The sequence below is a fragment of the Rhinolophus ferrumequinum genome, chromosome 26 (genome assembly GCF_004115265.2).
Source record: "Rhinolophus ferrumequinum isolate MPI-CBG mRhiFer1 chromosome 26, mRhiFer1_v1.p, whole genome shotgun sequence".
Classification (NCBI taxonomy): domain Eukaryota; kingdom Metazoa; phylum Chordata; class Mammalia; order Chiroptera; family Rhinolophidae; genus Rhinolophus; species Rhinolophus ferrumequinum.
Window position 1 is genome coordinate 8,099,355 of NC_046309.1, and position 14,092 is coordinate 8,113,446.

The 14,092-nt window shown below is 45.3% G+C and overlaps 1 protein-coding gene across 1 annotated transcript; it reads right to left on the minus strand.

Moving 5' to 3' along the window:
* Positions 1 to 1,263: 1,263 nt before the first annotated feature.
* LOC117018116 (homeodomain-interacting protein kinase 2-like) lies at positions 1,264 to 11,093 on the minus strand. Its single transcript, XM_033098906.1, has 4 exons — positions 10,951 to 11,093; positions 8,024 to 8,203; positions 1,745 to 1,871; positions 1,264 to 1,596 (listed from the first exon to the last, which is right to left on the minus strand). Exons 1-4 carry the CDS (start codon positions 10,980 to 10,982, stop codon positions 1,567 to 1,569), a joined length of 369 nt encoding a protein of 122 aa, XP_032954797.1. The 5' UTR covers positions 10,983 to 11,093; the 3' UTR covers positions 1,264 to 1,566.
* Positions 11,094 to 14,092: the final 2,999 nt, after the last annotated feature.

Consider the following 14,092-nt stretch of genomic DNA (forward strand, 5'->3'; position numbering starts at 1 on the left):
CAACGCGGCCACCGGCCGCTCAGAACAGCAAGCACATGAGAACAAACAGCCAGCACAGCACGGGCAGCGCAGGGCGGTAGCGCACGGCAGCCACACACAACACGGCGGCACTTGGCCGCTGACTGCCGGCCACTCACTCTGGCTCCCGGCTGGCCGGGGAGCTGTCGTTCTCAGCCTGGGCACGGCTCGCTGGGCCCATGTGGGAATCGAACCCGAGACCTCGGATCTTGGCCTTAGGAGCACGGCGCTCCAACCACCTGAGCCACCAGGCCAGCCCGGCAGGTTCCTGCTTTTATACTCACTTAGTGTTTGCTTACAGATTCTAGGGAAGAGTTAGAAAACACGTAAATCTGGGGGTTCTCTGCTTTTATACGCACTTAGTGTTTGCTTAAGTTTAGGGATTCTAGGGAAGAGTTAGAGAACATGTAAGTCAGGCTCTCACGAAAAATGTATACCCGGCTGTTTGGCCTGTGTGGGAATCGAACCTGAGACCTCAGACCTCCGCCTTAGTAGCACAGTGCACCAACCGCCTGCACCACCAGGTCAGCCTGGCGGTTTCTCGCTTTTATACTCACTTAGTGTTTGTTTAAGCTTAGAGATTCTAGGGAAGAGTTAGAAAACATATAAGTCAGGCCCTCATGAAAACCCATACACCAGGATGTTTGCCTGGCCCAGGTAGGAACCGAACCTGAGACCTCAGCATTAGGAACACGGCGCACCAACCACCTGAGCCACCAGGCCGGCCTGGCCACTTTCTGCTTTTATACTCACTTAGTGTTTGCTTAAACTTAGGGATTCTAGGGAAGAGTTAGAAAACATATAAGTCAGGCCCTCATGAAAACCCATACACCAGGATGTTTGCCTGGCCCAGGTAGGAACCGAACCTGAGACCTCAGCATTAGGAACACGGCGCACCAACCACCTGAGCCACCAGGCCGGCCTGGCCACTTTCTGCTTTTATACTCATTTAGTGTTTGCTTAAGCTTAGGGATTCTAGGGAAGAGTTAGAAAACACGTAAATCTAGGGGTTCTCTGCTTTTATACTCACTTAGTGTTTGCTTAAGCTAAGAGATTCTAGGGAAGCGTTAGAAAACATGTGAGTCAGGCTCTCACAAAAACTGCACACCTGGCTGTTTGGAACTGGCTCCTGGGAATGACCCCCACCACCCAGTCACATGCCCCCCAACACTCCCCGCCACCCCCCACCCATGGGCGGAGTCCTGAGCTGGCCGCTGGGTGACAGCACCATCTAATGGTTGGTTTGGTCCTCTTCTAGGGGCTCCTTGGCTCAGCGGGGAAATACCCGTAGTACCTGTTGCGGGGTCTAGAATTCACCTTCCTGTTCATCGTCAGTTTGAGTGAGCAAGGAAGACAATTTAAAATTAGTTATGACCACAGTATTGGGAATACTTGAAGGAACATATTGTCAGGAATATGTCCTTCCACTTTAGATTTAAATAACTTTCCAGAGACACTGGTGGCAAGACCCTTATACACAGCTGCATTGTGTTTCTATTGACGCACTCTTATCCCACTGGTGTATGGGGTCTGCTTTCCTCTCCATTTCTACAGGTTGTGATCCCCAGCAGTGCATTTCTAATTTAAAAAAAAAAAAAAAAGGTTATGACGGAAGAGTTTTGTCTCAATCTTTTGCATGGATTTTTAGTAACTTGAATTTTGGCTGAGTTGAATTAATCCCAAGTTCAAGAGTTGCCTGCACTTTTGGCTTTATTGCTATTATTACCTGAATTCTGGGAGACACGGAATTTGGAGAGTGGTAAGGTGGATTGTTTGGGCGATGAAAATGGGCCAAGCACATATCCAAATATTTGTTGACCACCCACTCTGTGCCTGGCATTGTAACAGATACCCTAGAAAGAGATGAGAGATAAATCCTTACCTGCGAGGATTTTGTAGTTTTGTGGGGAAGGAAGATCAGGGAAAAAACGCTGACACTGTGGCATAATAAGAATTACGCACTAGGGGTTGGGAACCTAGATGGGGACCCCTACCTCATCAGGAGCGTGATGGCAAGCCTCCCGGAGAGATGACTCCGGCTGGTTTCTGAAGGGCACAGGTGTGAGAAAGCACAAAGGTCCAAAATAGGGTGGGAAAGTTTGACAAGAGCCCTGGAGAGTGAGGGACAAGAGGTACGCCCGAGGCCCTTCTTCCTGAGGCTGAAGGGACAGACATGTAAGGCAGACAGGTTTGTGGAAGGGGTGGGATTGTGGGAGCTCTGGAGCTGCCTGGATTTCTCTGGGTCACTTTGGGGAGTAGAGGGTCCGGCGAAAGTGAGGAGATAGGAGCTTGGAGAGCCTGGTGATTTCCAGTTAGCCACAAGAGGGAGCTGATAAGCACGGAAAGCAGGACCTTGTCCACGGGTTGGGTGGTCTCCAGCAGCTGTGGGAGCAGAGATGTAGGTGGTTGAATCCATCTACAGCAGGTAAGTGTGGCAGGGAGCTGAGGGTACCGGTGAGAAGGTGGGTGGGGTTTAGGCTGGTTGGGAAGCCTGTGAGACCAGGAGGCACAGAAGATACAGGGCCGGGAGGCTGGTGGTCCGAGATCCGAGGACACTGGCAGTGTAAGCTATGGTAAGAGTGCCAGGTGAGGAAATCGGGACCCTTGAGTGTTGCTGGTGAAAGTGTCAAATGGTGCAGCCATTGGGGAAAAGTTTGGCAGTTCCCTAAAAAGTTAAGAATTACCATCTAATCCAGCAATTCCACTCCTAAGTATATAGCCAAAAGAATTGAAAGCAGGGACTCAGATGCTCACATACCAGTGTAGCATTATTCACAAAAGCCAGAAGGTGGAAACAGCTCACCCATCAACAGATGAACAGATAAAATGTGATACATACATACACACAATGGAACGTCATTCAGTCTTAAAATGGGAGGAAATCCTGATTCACGCTGTAACATAGATGAAACTTGAAAACATTAAGTGAAATAAGCCAAAAAGGGGGCAAATATTGTATGATTGCACTCACATGAGGTAGCTAGATTAGGCAAACTCAGAGACAGAAAGTAGAGGGGCGTTTGCCAACGGCTGGGAGCGGGCATCGTTTAATGGGTACAGAGCTTCTGTTTGGGATGGTGAAAGTGCTAGAAATAGCTAGTGGTGATGGCTGCAGAACACTGTGCCGCTAATTATACTTTCAAATGGTTAAAATGGTAACTTTTATGTATATTTTACCATAAGAAAATGCTGGAAGCCGCAGTGAGAGGAGGATGTGGAGTTTCTTATGCTTCCTGCGGTGGCACGGCTGTGGTGTGGTGGCCAGGATGTGGGTGGGTTGTGGAGCTCACGGCTCAAGCCGGGAGTCCCAGGAGGGTCCTGGTTCCTGGTGAAGGGCCGCCTGACCGGATCTGGTGAGGGCAGGGCCCAGATGCAAGGAAAGCCACACACTGCACCCGGACCTGGGAACGTTGCAAAGCTCTTAGGGCAGCAGATGACAGCGAGGACACAGGCCTCAGGGAAGGAGTTTGGAAACGGACGGGGCTGAAATGGCTCAGAAGAGGCAAAGGGAACGAGGAGACTCTCCGCTGCCAAGCTGCACAGGAGTTGGCAGTGAAAGGATCTCTATGCCCCCTCCCTACGGCCACACATGGTCATCTTGGCAAATTCTCAATGCAGTAGCGGTTTATGAACATGTTCTGATGTAGTAAATAATTTTCGAAAGACGTCACTGGCAACAATAACCTTTTAGGTCTTATAACTAGTCTGGTTCTAGAATAAATAAGTGTGCCAGGCCAAGTGTACAGTGACTCCAAGAGTTTAATGTAATTCCAAGACAAAGTGTGATTACATTTCTACACATATACAATATGCATATGTGAGTTTACACATTTTGATTAATAACTCATTTCACCTCAGAGACTGAAAAATGATCAAAAAGAAATTGTGAATAACAAGCTATAACATAGTTCACTCAACGGGACCCCCCCCCCTTCTCACCCTACAGTTAGTAATATTACAATTAAAATAACTATATTCTTCTATAATTTTTTCTGTTAAAATCATCTCATAAATTTACAATGCTATTATTAGTTTCCAAGACTAATATAAATTCACTCCATTTTTCTACAACAAAAATGATTATTAATTTAGAAACACACGACGTCATGATGAAAAACACAAGCATTTTAGTAGCAAGGACTTGATCAGTTAAGAATTATTTTTCAGACGTCTTCAAAATGGCAGCGTGAGGTGAGCCTCTGGAAATCTCCCCTGGAATTTACAACAAATCTCACAACTATAACTCCACAAAGGACTCCCTGCACAGCAGACAGGCAAGAGTAAGAGACCCACTACTGAATTCACCTAATGGTGGGCGAATAGTGCAAGTGGGGAAGGAGGGAAGGGAGAAGTGTGGAGACGGAGCCGCGTGGGCGCAGGACGCAGACCTAGCTCAGTGCTCCAAGCTCACTGCATCCCAGAACTACTGCAGCTGTGGGAGAGGGAAGAACTCGGACTGCTAGGGCTCTGTTTATGGCCCATAGGGCTGAGGGGACAGCATATAACACGGCTGAACCCAATGCTCAGGGCAGAGACCTCGGAGCAAAGACTGAGGGAAGAAGGCTGAAAACGGTGGTTTAAGGCCTCACTGCCACAGAGAACGGAAGCCTTAGGCACTGAGACTAGCCGCCCCCTCCCTCCCTCCCAGAGCTCGTCCAGTCCCCACCCGCCTGGTGCTAGAAACTGAACAGTAGCAGTGTCAGATCAAAAGAACAGAATATTTGCATTTCTGAGAATTATGGCCCGCAGACACAGATTCGCAGCCCAACTAGTTCCGGCAAAGGGGAGGGAGCTGTGGAAGCAGGTCCGGCTGTGGTGGTGGTCACCACTCACAACTCACCCCGCCCCTGACCCCACCTATCTGGGCGGATCCCTGCAGGAGTAAACAGAACTGCTGAAACACACAGGCTCTGAATCTGGGGCAGGAAGAGCTTTGGAACTTCAAAAGCTTTCTGAATCCCCACAGGGACGCGGTGCCCTATGACCAGGCAAACTGTTAACAGAGGAGAATCCCATTGTGTGAGAAGTTGGAATAGTGCAGAGAAAACATAACACTACAGTGTGAGAGAGGGAAAAAGGCTGCAGTCGGAGAGAAAATAAAGCATTCTACAAACAGGTACTGGAAAACAAAAGAAAGACCTCTTCCTATCAACCTGTTGCAGAACACACTCCTGTAGATGCCTAGGAAGAGAAATAATAAATCATTAATTGCCATGAATAACCAAGGCAACAAGACAGCTCAGAAAGAAAGTGAAATCTCTGGAAAATGAACTTAAAGATATGGATATATGTGATTTAAATGACAGAGAATTTAGGATTGCAGTTCTGAGAAAACTCAACGAGATGCAAGAAAACACAGAAAGGCAGTTTAATGAACTCAGAAACACAACCAGAGAACATGAACATTTTACCAAAGAGATTAAAATTTTAAAGAAAAACCAAATAGAATTTCTGGAGGTTAAGAACTCAATAAAAGAAATTAGGAATGAAATAGCCATCTTAGGTAGTAGAGTTGACCAGATGAAGGAAAGAATCAGTGACATCGAAGATAGAAACCTGGAAATGACATGGATGGAAGAAGAAAGAGACTTGAGAGTTAAAAGAAATGAAAGAACTCTACAAGAACTTTCTGACTCCATCAGAAAGAGCAATATAAGAATAATGGGCATACCAGAAGAAGAAAGAGAGAAGGGAACAGAGAATACATTCAAACAAATTGTTGATGAGAACTTCCCAAACTTGTGAATAGAATTGGATCCTTGAATCCAAGAAGCAAATAGAACACCTAATTACCTCAACCCCAACAGGCCTTCTCCAAGGCACATTGTATTGAAGCTGTCAAAAATCAAAGACAAAAAAAAGCTGTCAAAAATCACTGCTGGTGGCTGCTCCTCACACGTGTACCTGCCCCTCGGCTCCTTCCCTGCTCTCCCCTATGTCTCGAGCCATTTACATCACGGTCCTCAGGTGCTGGCCAGCACTTGCGTTCTGTCTCTTCCAGGGCCCTTTATGTGCGAGGGAAAGGTGTGCTTAAAAAGGGACCCTTTAATCTTGATTTTGATCAACTGAAGATTCCTCATTAAATACGTCAATGTAATTTCCAGTAACTTTAGGGAAAAAACACCTGACCTTTTCCCCTTCCCATCGACCCTTGCTGACTGGGTCACATCTGTACAGTGAGACCAAAGCCAACCTGATATGTCCTTAGAGACTCTTCCACCTTCTAGCTACGGGGATGGCAGTAAGATGAAAATAATTCCATAAAGATGGATTTATTTAATTTTCTATTTAGTTGGTGTCAGATATGTTACTTGTTCCTTTTGGGAGGCTGGTAATAATAAGTTTTACTGATAAGACTGTACCATTGTTTATCATAAACCTATGTATTTGTCATTGCTAATGTTACAATTTTGAGGTTATGTTTTCACCATTCCAGCAGTTAAAATATCTCCACTGGCATTATTAAAGAAAAGTACGCTTGGCTGCACCACTGAACAGGGAGCACATTCTGGTCTTTCAGGCTGTTTGCCTAAGGCATTGGTCTTAAAGATAGGCAAATACATCACTTTCACTAGAATTATACTGATCTTGAAATGCACTGACAACGAGCCTCAAAAAGCTAGGTGCACGGTGAGCAGGCGACAGGGAGGGACTTGTCAACAATTTGGGAGGCTCTTACCTGGCCCAGGTGAGCCACAAGGATGCTAGCATCAGCCCTGGGTCAGACCAGTGTTCTGTGTGACGGCCTACCTCGCTGGGCACGACAGAGCCTGAGGATTGAGATGCTGGCCTATGTTGCTGCCCAATCTAATAATGACATGGGTGTGTTGTCACAGGGCTGCCAAATGAAAGCATTTTGGAGACCTGCCACTGATCTAAGGTGAATTTCCCTGAGTTGTCAGCAACACCCAAATAAGGACTCTTGAAGGACAGTAACTTGAGAGAGTCAGCTCTTGTATTAATTTCTGAATGAGAATGAAAAAAGGCAGGCTTCATTTCCGGTGCCTGGCTATATGAGGAAGTAGGAAACCCAACTTTGCTAGACACTTTATATACTGGACTTTTCTTAATTAACCTATTAACTAACCTAATAAGCAATTGGGTTCCTCCACGTCAGGGTTTCTCTCCACTGGAGAGAAACGTAGGGTAATTCTGCCACTGCACAGCCTTGACCTTTTTTTTTCTTTTGGTTTGGAAACCTCTATTTTTTAAAAAAATTCAGGTTTATTGTGGTACAGGAAAAGTCACCTTTTTGAAGTGTTTGATAAGTTTTGACAAATGTATGATCATATAACCTCACCACAATCCAGACACTGAGCTTTTTCACCCCCCTGGAAAGTTCCCTAATGCTCCTGTCAACCCCGTCCTCTCCTACCCTCCTCCCTGGCAACTCCTGAGCTGGTCTCTGTCTCCAGAGTTCTGCCTTTCCCCAAACGCCACATATATGGAATCATACAGCACGTGGTCTTGTGTGGTTTTGATTTTTAACAGTTCACTGAGATGAGACTGGACTGAAAGGGAACGGGCAAGATTATTCTCCTGCTGGTTAGTGTCCAGGATTAACAAAAGTTACTGCTTATATTTAAGTAAGCAGCGACATGACTTCAATTTCTGACTTTAGATTTCAAAAAAAGCACACGACAACTATTTTTAAAGAAAAGCTATTATGGTTTCCACAGCGCAACTTCACGGGTGAGTCTGAGTGTCCGAGAAGTGGCAGGGGACAGACTCGCTCAAGGCCCCGGCACTGAACCCCGGGACTCCCGGCCCCCACCCCTAGGGAGCTGATCAGGCCGGGAGGAGGGTGAGGCAAGAGGCCGGTGCACACCTGCACACACCTCAGCAGGACCGTCCCCTCCAACCCCGTGACCGGGAGCGTTCAGCTGGCCATTCCCTGCCCCACGCCCGAGACTCAGCGCCCACGCGGATACCCCCTAACACCACAAGGTTTCGTGGACTTTGGATCTGCAGCGGTTCCGCACAGCCAGGCCCACTCTCCACCTACCTTGCAGAGGACTGATGCTGCTTACTCTTCCGGGAGGAGGTGGTGCTGGTTGGCTGCTGCCGCATCACGTGGGCCACGCCCACATTTAAAGGCTGCGCGGCCGGAAGGGTCACGTGACCAGTCAATAGCGCAGGCTGCTGCATGATGGGATTGTAATGGCTGCCGTGAGCATGTGTGTTCCTGAAAGGGAAGTGGGAAAAGGCTCTTTGTTGGTTTTATACACACAGGGCTTCCTTTTAAGATAAAGGTTTCCCCCACCCCAGTTAAAAGCCCAAGTAAACCCCAAAGTTGGTGGTTTCAGTGGCTCGTGGGGTGTTGACGAGATGAGCCCAGCCAGGTGGGCTCATCAGGACCGTCTCCCAGGTGCAGTGAAGTCTGTGCTGTTCTGCAGGGGTGGCAGGAACCCAGTGTGTCGCGCAGTGAGAAAGAGGACATTTCAAGTGGGGAGAGCGCCAAGGACGCGGGCTTAGCCTCAGTTTTGGGAGGAGCAGCTAAATATTCCCTCCGCTTTGAAAGCCCCTGAACAGGTGATTGTGCTGTGTATTTTATTACAGAATTTACAGAGTGGCTTCAACAGGTTATCCCACTCTGTGAGGCAGGCAGCATATCTTAGTGATACCATTTTATAAATGAGGACATTGTGGTTTATGTGGAAAAGAACAAACTGTGAAGACTGGGAGCATGTGTTTTTGGTGTTAGGCAGGATTAGCATTGTTTGGAGTTCTCAGTGGCTAACATGATGCTCGGGCATGTAGCAGCTGATCAATTAATTACATGCTTGCTGAATCAACGATTAGAACTGAAGGTTGACTAGACATGATAGTATAGAGTTTGGCATTAAATCAAAACTAATAATAGTCAGACACGTTGATAGAAATACTGGCAGCCACTATCCTCAAGGTGGGTTGTTTCAAAAGTTCTTATGATCTGGGTTGTGTACACAAGCAAAGGCTTGTTTTCCCACAGAAATATTAGAAATGGTGATTCATTCAGAAACTTGCTCATAAAAGCCCACTTAATTCATTTAAAAAAGCTACAGGAGAATTTATTTGAATTTTAAAAATATTATACAATATCTTTGCAACTTGGGGAACAGGATGAATAGGATAAAAAGAAAGAGCAGGACACTTTGTAGGGATTTTGATAATCTTGGACATTACATGGATTTTAGAAAATGATGTTATAGCTTCGTTATTTTGTTGTTGCTATTCTGCAGACAGCACTGTCTTTTTCCTTTGATACAGGTCTAGCATTGGTACTTTCGTTTGTTAGCTGTGGTTATGGAAGTTCTTTGGTCCACACATGAAATGGAGAAAGAAAGTGTGTAGGCTTTAAGTGTTTTCTGAGGTGACCAGGTTAAGAGATGAGGAGGGATGAGGAATAAGAAAATATGTATGACTGAGTATGTGAATATTGCTGAACTTAAATGAGGTATAAATGCTCACAGACACAGGAAAGGAGTACAGCATACATGTGGTCTTTTAGGAGAAAAAGGGGTGAGAAAAAAGAAAAACTGGTCAATGTTTCCCACTTGGTTGTTTTCCTAATAAGCTGGAGAGGGGACGTGGTCTTGAGCATGAACCGAGGCCAGTAGGGGAAAGGAAGAAACAGATTTATGTATTCCCTGTCATGTACCAGGCACTGGTGTGGTACGTGTTAAATTCAGCTCAAGTGCTTTGTATTTCGTCTTATTTAAGCCTCCCGACAATCCTATGAGGCAGGAGGATCCCTACCCTTATCGTCCCCGTTCTACTGAAGAGGAAATCCAAGCTCATCAAGGTCAAGTAACTCGCCCCGGCCATGCAGAGCCAGGATTGAACCCAGGTTTACCAACGAGTGGGGTGGACATGGGGGGCTGTTAGTGAGAGGTGAGGGGGCTGTGGGAAAGAGCCTCTATACTCTCTTCACTCGGCAGAAAATTAAATGGAGGAATGGAGGAGGCGGCAGCGGAGGCTTGACTGGGGGCTTATAGCTCTGCCCTCCTACGTGTTACTGAGAGCTCTTCATTCATACTCGGCTTTTCGGTCAGAAAAGGAACTGCGGGGGAGGCCCCTGGTGGGCATGGAGCCTGTCAGAGCGTGAGGGCTATGACCTGCCCTAATGTTTGGGCGGAACGAGAGCCCACACTGCCTCTCATGGGGAATGGGAAGCTGGGGACAACTTGGGGGGTTGCCGTTTGGCTCTGCACTGGTGGGGGTGCTGGGCTGGGGTGGGCGGAGGTACAAGACAAAGTGGAAAGTGGCCGTAAAACAACAGAGCAAAGGGTGGGTAGGGAAGTCAGCCAGGGGGATAGGTGGGCTCCGGAAGCAGAGGCAGGGGGTAGGACGTGCTGGTGGCTGTCAGCTGGGTGCCTCTGGGGTCTGGAAAGTGGACTTCAGTCTGGAAGCTATGACCACGTATTAACTGAAGAGCCACACTCAGCAAATGACTCAGAGTCTGCCGTTCGAAACGAACCCCATCTGTCAAGCCTTTCCCTGGGAGAGCTGAGAAGCCTCCCGTGTGCCCGCATCTCAAACACCTCGAGAACACTTTCTAGACTTGCTGAGGAGCCTTGGGGACTCCCTCTTCTGCATTCTTTCACTGATGACAAATCAGTGTTTTTTGGGAGTGGAATTTAATTCTGAGCAATAATCAAAAATCATCTAGAGCCAAGTTCAGTGAATTACAGTGGTGGTTTAATGATATAACTGAATTTTGGGGTGAAAGTGACAACTGACCATAAAGTAATGAAGCTGATTTTCTTGTTTTCTGGTACATTTATTTAAAAATTACCTCTACTCACACTGAAGTCATATTCCACTCAATATTCTTTTTAATTTAAAAAGCTTTCTACAAATCAGGGAATTCGGGGACAGGCCAGCCTGGCAGCTCTGTAGGTCAGCGGCGGACCTGCCTCCCCGCCCAGACATGCCTGCTCTCCTGCTTACCTCCAGTCGGCCAACTGCTGGGTGCCTGCCATGGTCTCGGGAATCACCGTTGCGTGCTGCACTGATGTGTGGGTGGCCACTCCAGTCAGCTGCTGCCACGCCGGGGGAAGCAGGATCTGCTGGGTCCCGCTTGGCCAGGCCTGCTGTAGAACAGAGCACGTTTGCAATCACCATGTTTGTTGATCATGTGATCAATTTGCATGAGTCAAGTACTTATTCTGTGCTAGTCTCTGTGATGGGTGTGAAAGACCTGGTCTTTGGCCTCAAAAACGAAGTTAAGGGGAGCTACAATGAACATATATGAACTACACAGAAGATAATATGTACATGGGCAAAGAGTTGTATGGAAGGGATTCGTTAACATAATTCTGACATCACCGAATATCTGGTACTTGCCTGCATCTGAGAGCAAGCAAATGTGAAATAAAATTCTTCGCTAGGTCTTTAAGCTTAATTGAGAATTACCTTGATCTCTCAAAGCAAAAATGAAAGCTAGAAAGCTACAGCTTGATTCTTCTTAAGTATTAAGATTTTTCTAAGAAATCTAAAATGAATTTTCCTGATTGCTCCTTGAATAGACTTACTGGTGTGTGTGTGTGTGTGTGTGTGTGTGTGTGTGTGTGTGTGTGTGTGTGTGTGTGTGTGTGTTGGTGTGTTTTAAGCTCTCTGTGTCCTCAAATCACTATGCTGCTTGTCTCTGGTCATTAAATGATTCAGACTGGACACAGCTGTCCAAAGTTGGACACTTAAAGGAACACCACTAAGGTGAAATCTTCGGCAGGTCAAGAATTTAAAGATTTAGGATCTGAGTTCTCTCTCTCTCTTTCCGTCAGGCTGGACACGAGCGACACTGGGTAATTTATACCATGTAGTGCTCCACAAAGTGTGCCTGTGTCTACTGTGTGTATTTGGGCTCAGATGAACACATGAGCACTTCTGGAAATGGGTTACAAATTTGAATCAAGGCTTAATCAACAGCAATGGGTGTAAAAATGATATGATCACATTTTAGATCTGAATGGACAGTTCACCTGGTCCATTGATCTCTTGCTACAGAAGAGGCTCAGTGAGATCTCTTATTTGTTTTTTTTGATAGTACCTGTTTGCTCATTGATCTGTTCTGATATCGGCAGAAAACTCAGGGATCACAGATTATACAGCAAGGGCTTAATAAATATTGATAAAGGAGCAATTCTACCAAGGTAGTTAATTATTGTTAATTGTATTTCAGGTTTATTGAATTCAAACACAATGAGCAAAAAAATAGTTTAAAAGAGTTACAAGCTCAAAATGTTAAATAAATAACAATTGTGTTGGCAGTAAGGTTGCTACTGACTTTGTCTGAAACGCATTTCAGATTTCATGAAAAGCATGTGTTTTGACTAAAGTCATTTTTAAATAATAAATGTTGATACTAAGCTAAGTACGTCATTTCCCCCATCCCCCTAAAGTGGATATTAACATCTTACCTCAAGGACATGAGGTAAATGGCTCTTTTTTTTTTTTTTTACCTCTTTCACCCTGATTGGTATGTTGAACTCATTTGCGATGACACTTCATCCGACATTGCTACAATTTATAACTTATTACTACTTTATAATTTATAAAATTACAGCTAATATTTCCTGATGCATATTGTGTACTAAGCACAGCAAAGACCATCAATGGATTTTCTGACTTCATCTTAACTAACATCTATCCTGGGAGATGGAGACTATTATTTTCTCCCAACAGTTTGTCCTTAAGGGAAATATTTAATGGGGTTCAGGTGATGAGTTGATTGGCTAGAAGAATGTAAAAAACGTCTTCACGGAAGGGCAGGGTCTACAAGGATCTGGCAAACAGACATCTCCACATCTTGGGAGACTGAGTCTGTTCCAGCCTTGCTCGTCCAAGTGGGTTTTGGATCCTGCCATGTGAAGAGTGAGAGAAATTCAATGCCATCTCAGCCAAGAACTGTACTTCCCATGTCTCACCTTTACCGACTCCGTCACGATTTCTAATGGTGGTCAAGATGCTAGCTCTCGCTTTGGGCTTGGGAGGAAAGAGGTGACAGCAGCTTTTAGGCAGTATCAAAACAGCATTACTCTAAGGCAATCCACAAAGGGCACTTCATGTACTGAAACAAGAGGGTGTGGTGACACCTTCTCCTTCCAGGCACACATCCTTAGGACGCCCCAGAGAGACTGTTCCCCTCTGAGGGACACGAGACGCTGCTGGGAGGTGTGGAGGGGAAGGGCAAAGCAAACAAAACTAACGGGAGCGATGGATTCAAAAGACTCCGTCTCTAAACTTTCACCAATAAAATACTTGAAAGGTTTAAATATTTAGATAAAATGATGCCAATGTTTTGGATATATTTAACGTAAATAATAGAAACTTAAAACCTAGAAACGTATCCAGAGAAAAATGAAGGCATCTGTTTAAATGTTTAGTTATTGCTATTTTTTTAAATAGCGACCATACTAGTTTTTATAGGTTAGCTTATTTTTGTCCTTTGAAGGGACCATTTAAAAATTTCTAGGAGAGAGCTCCATCATAACAAGTTAACATATTGGCATGGATTAAGTGACAAGCAGAGAGAAAAAGAAAGCAAGCAACAAACAAAAGACACAACATGGTACTGGATAGGTTAGGAATTTCTTAGTAGAGCTTAGAAATCATCGCGTGTGAAGACACACTGGTCTCCCATGTGCTTCCTAATTGCTACATGGGGTTCCATTTCATGCACATATCAATTTAACAAATCTCCTACTGACAAACGTTCAACGTGCTCCCAGCAGTTCCCTGTTATAAACACTGTAGTAATTAAAATCCTGTATATATATATATATTTTGTTCACTTTCCCAGTTACAGCTTTAGGTTAGAAGATTTACAGCATCCTAGAGACTCTTTTTCAAGTGAGCAACAGGTAAAAGCTCTTCCCTGCTATGATTAAAAGACTGATACAAATTCAGAAACACTGAGCCTATTGGTTTCCACCCAACTGAACAATGAAGAATGTCTATTTTAGCTAATAAGAGGTGCTAATTATTATCTTTCAGAGGTGGTTCTGGGCTTACTAAGGTTAAATGTGCAAACACAAAAATGGGTCTAAAAGTACCCTTTAAGGTATATGTGAATTCTTTAGGTTTTGGCTTA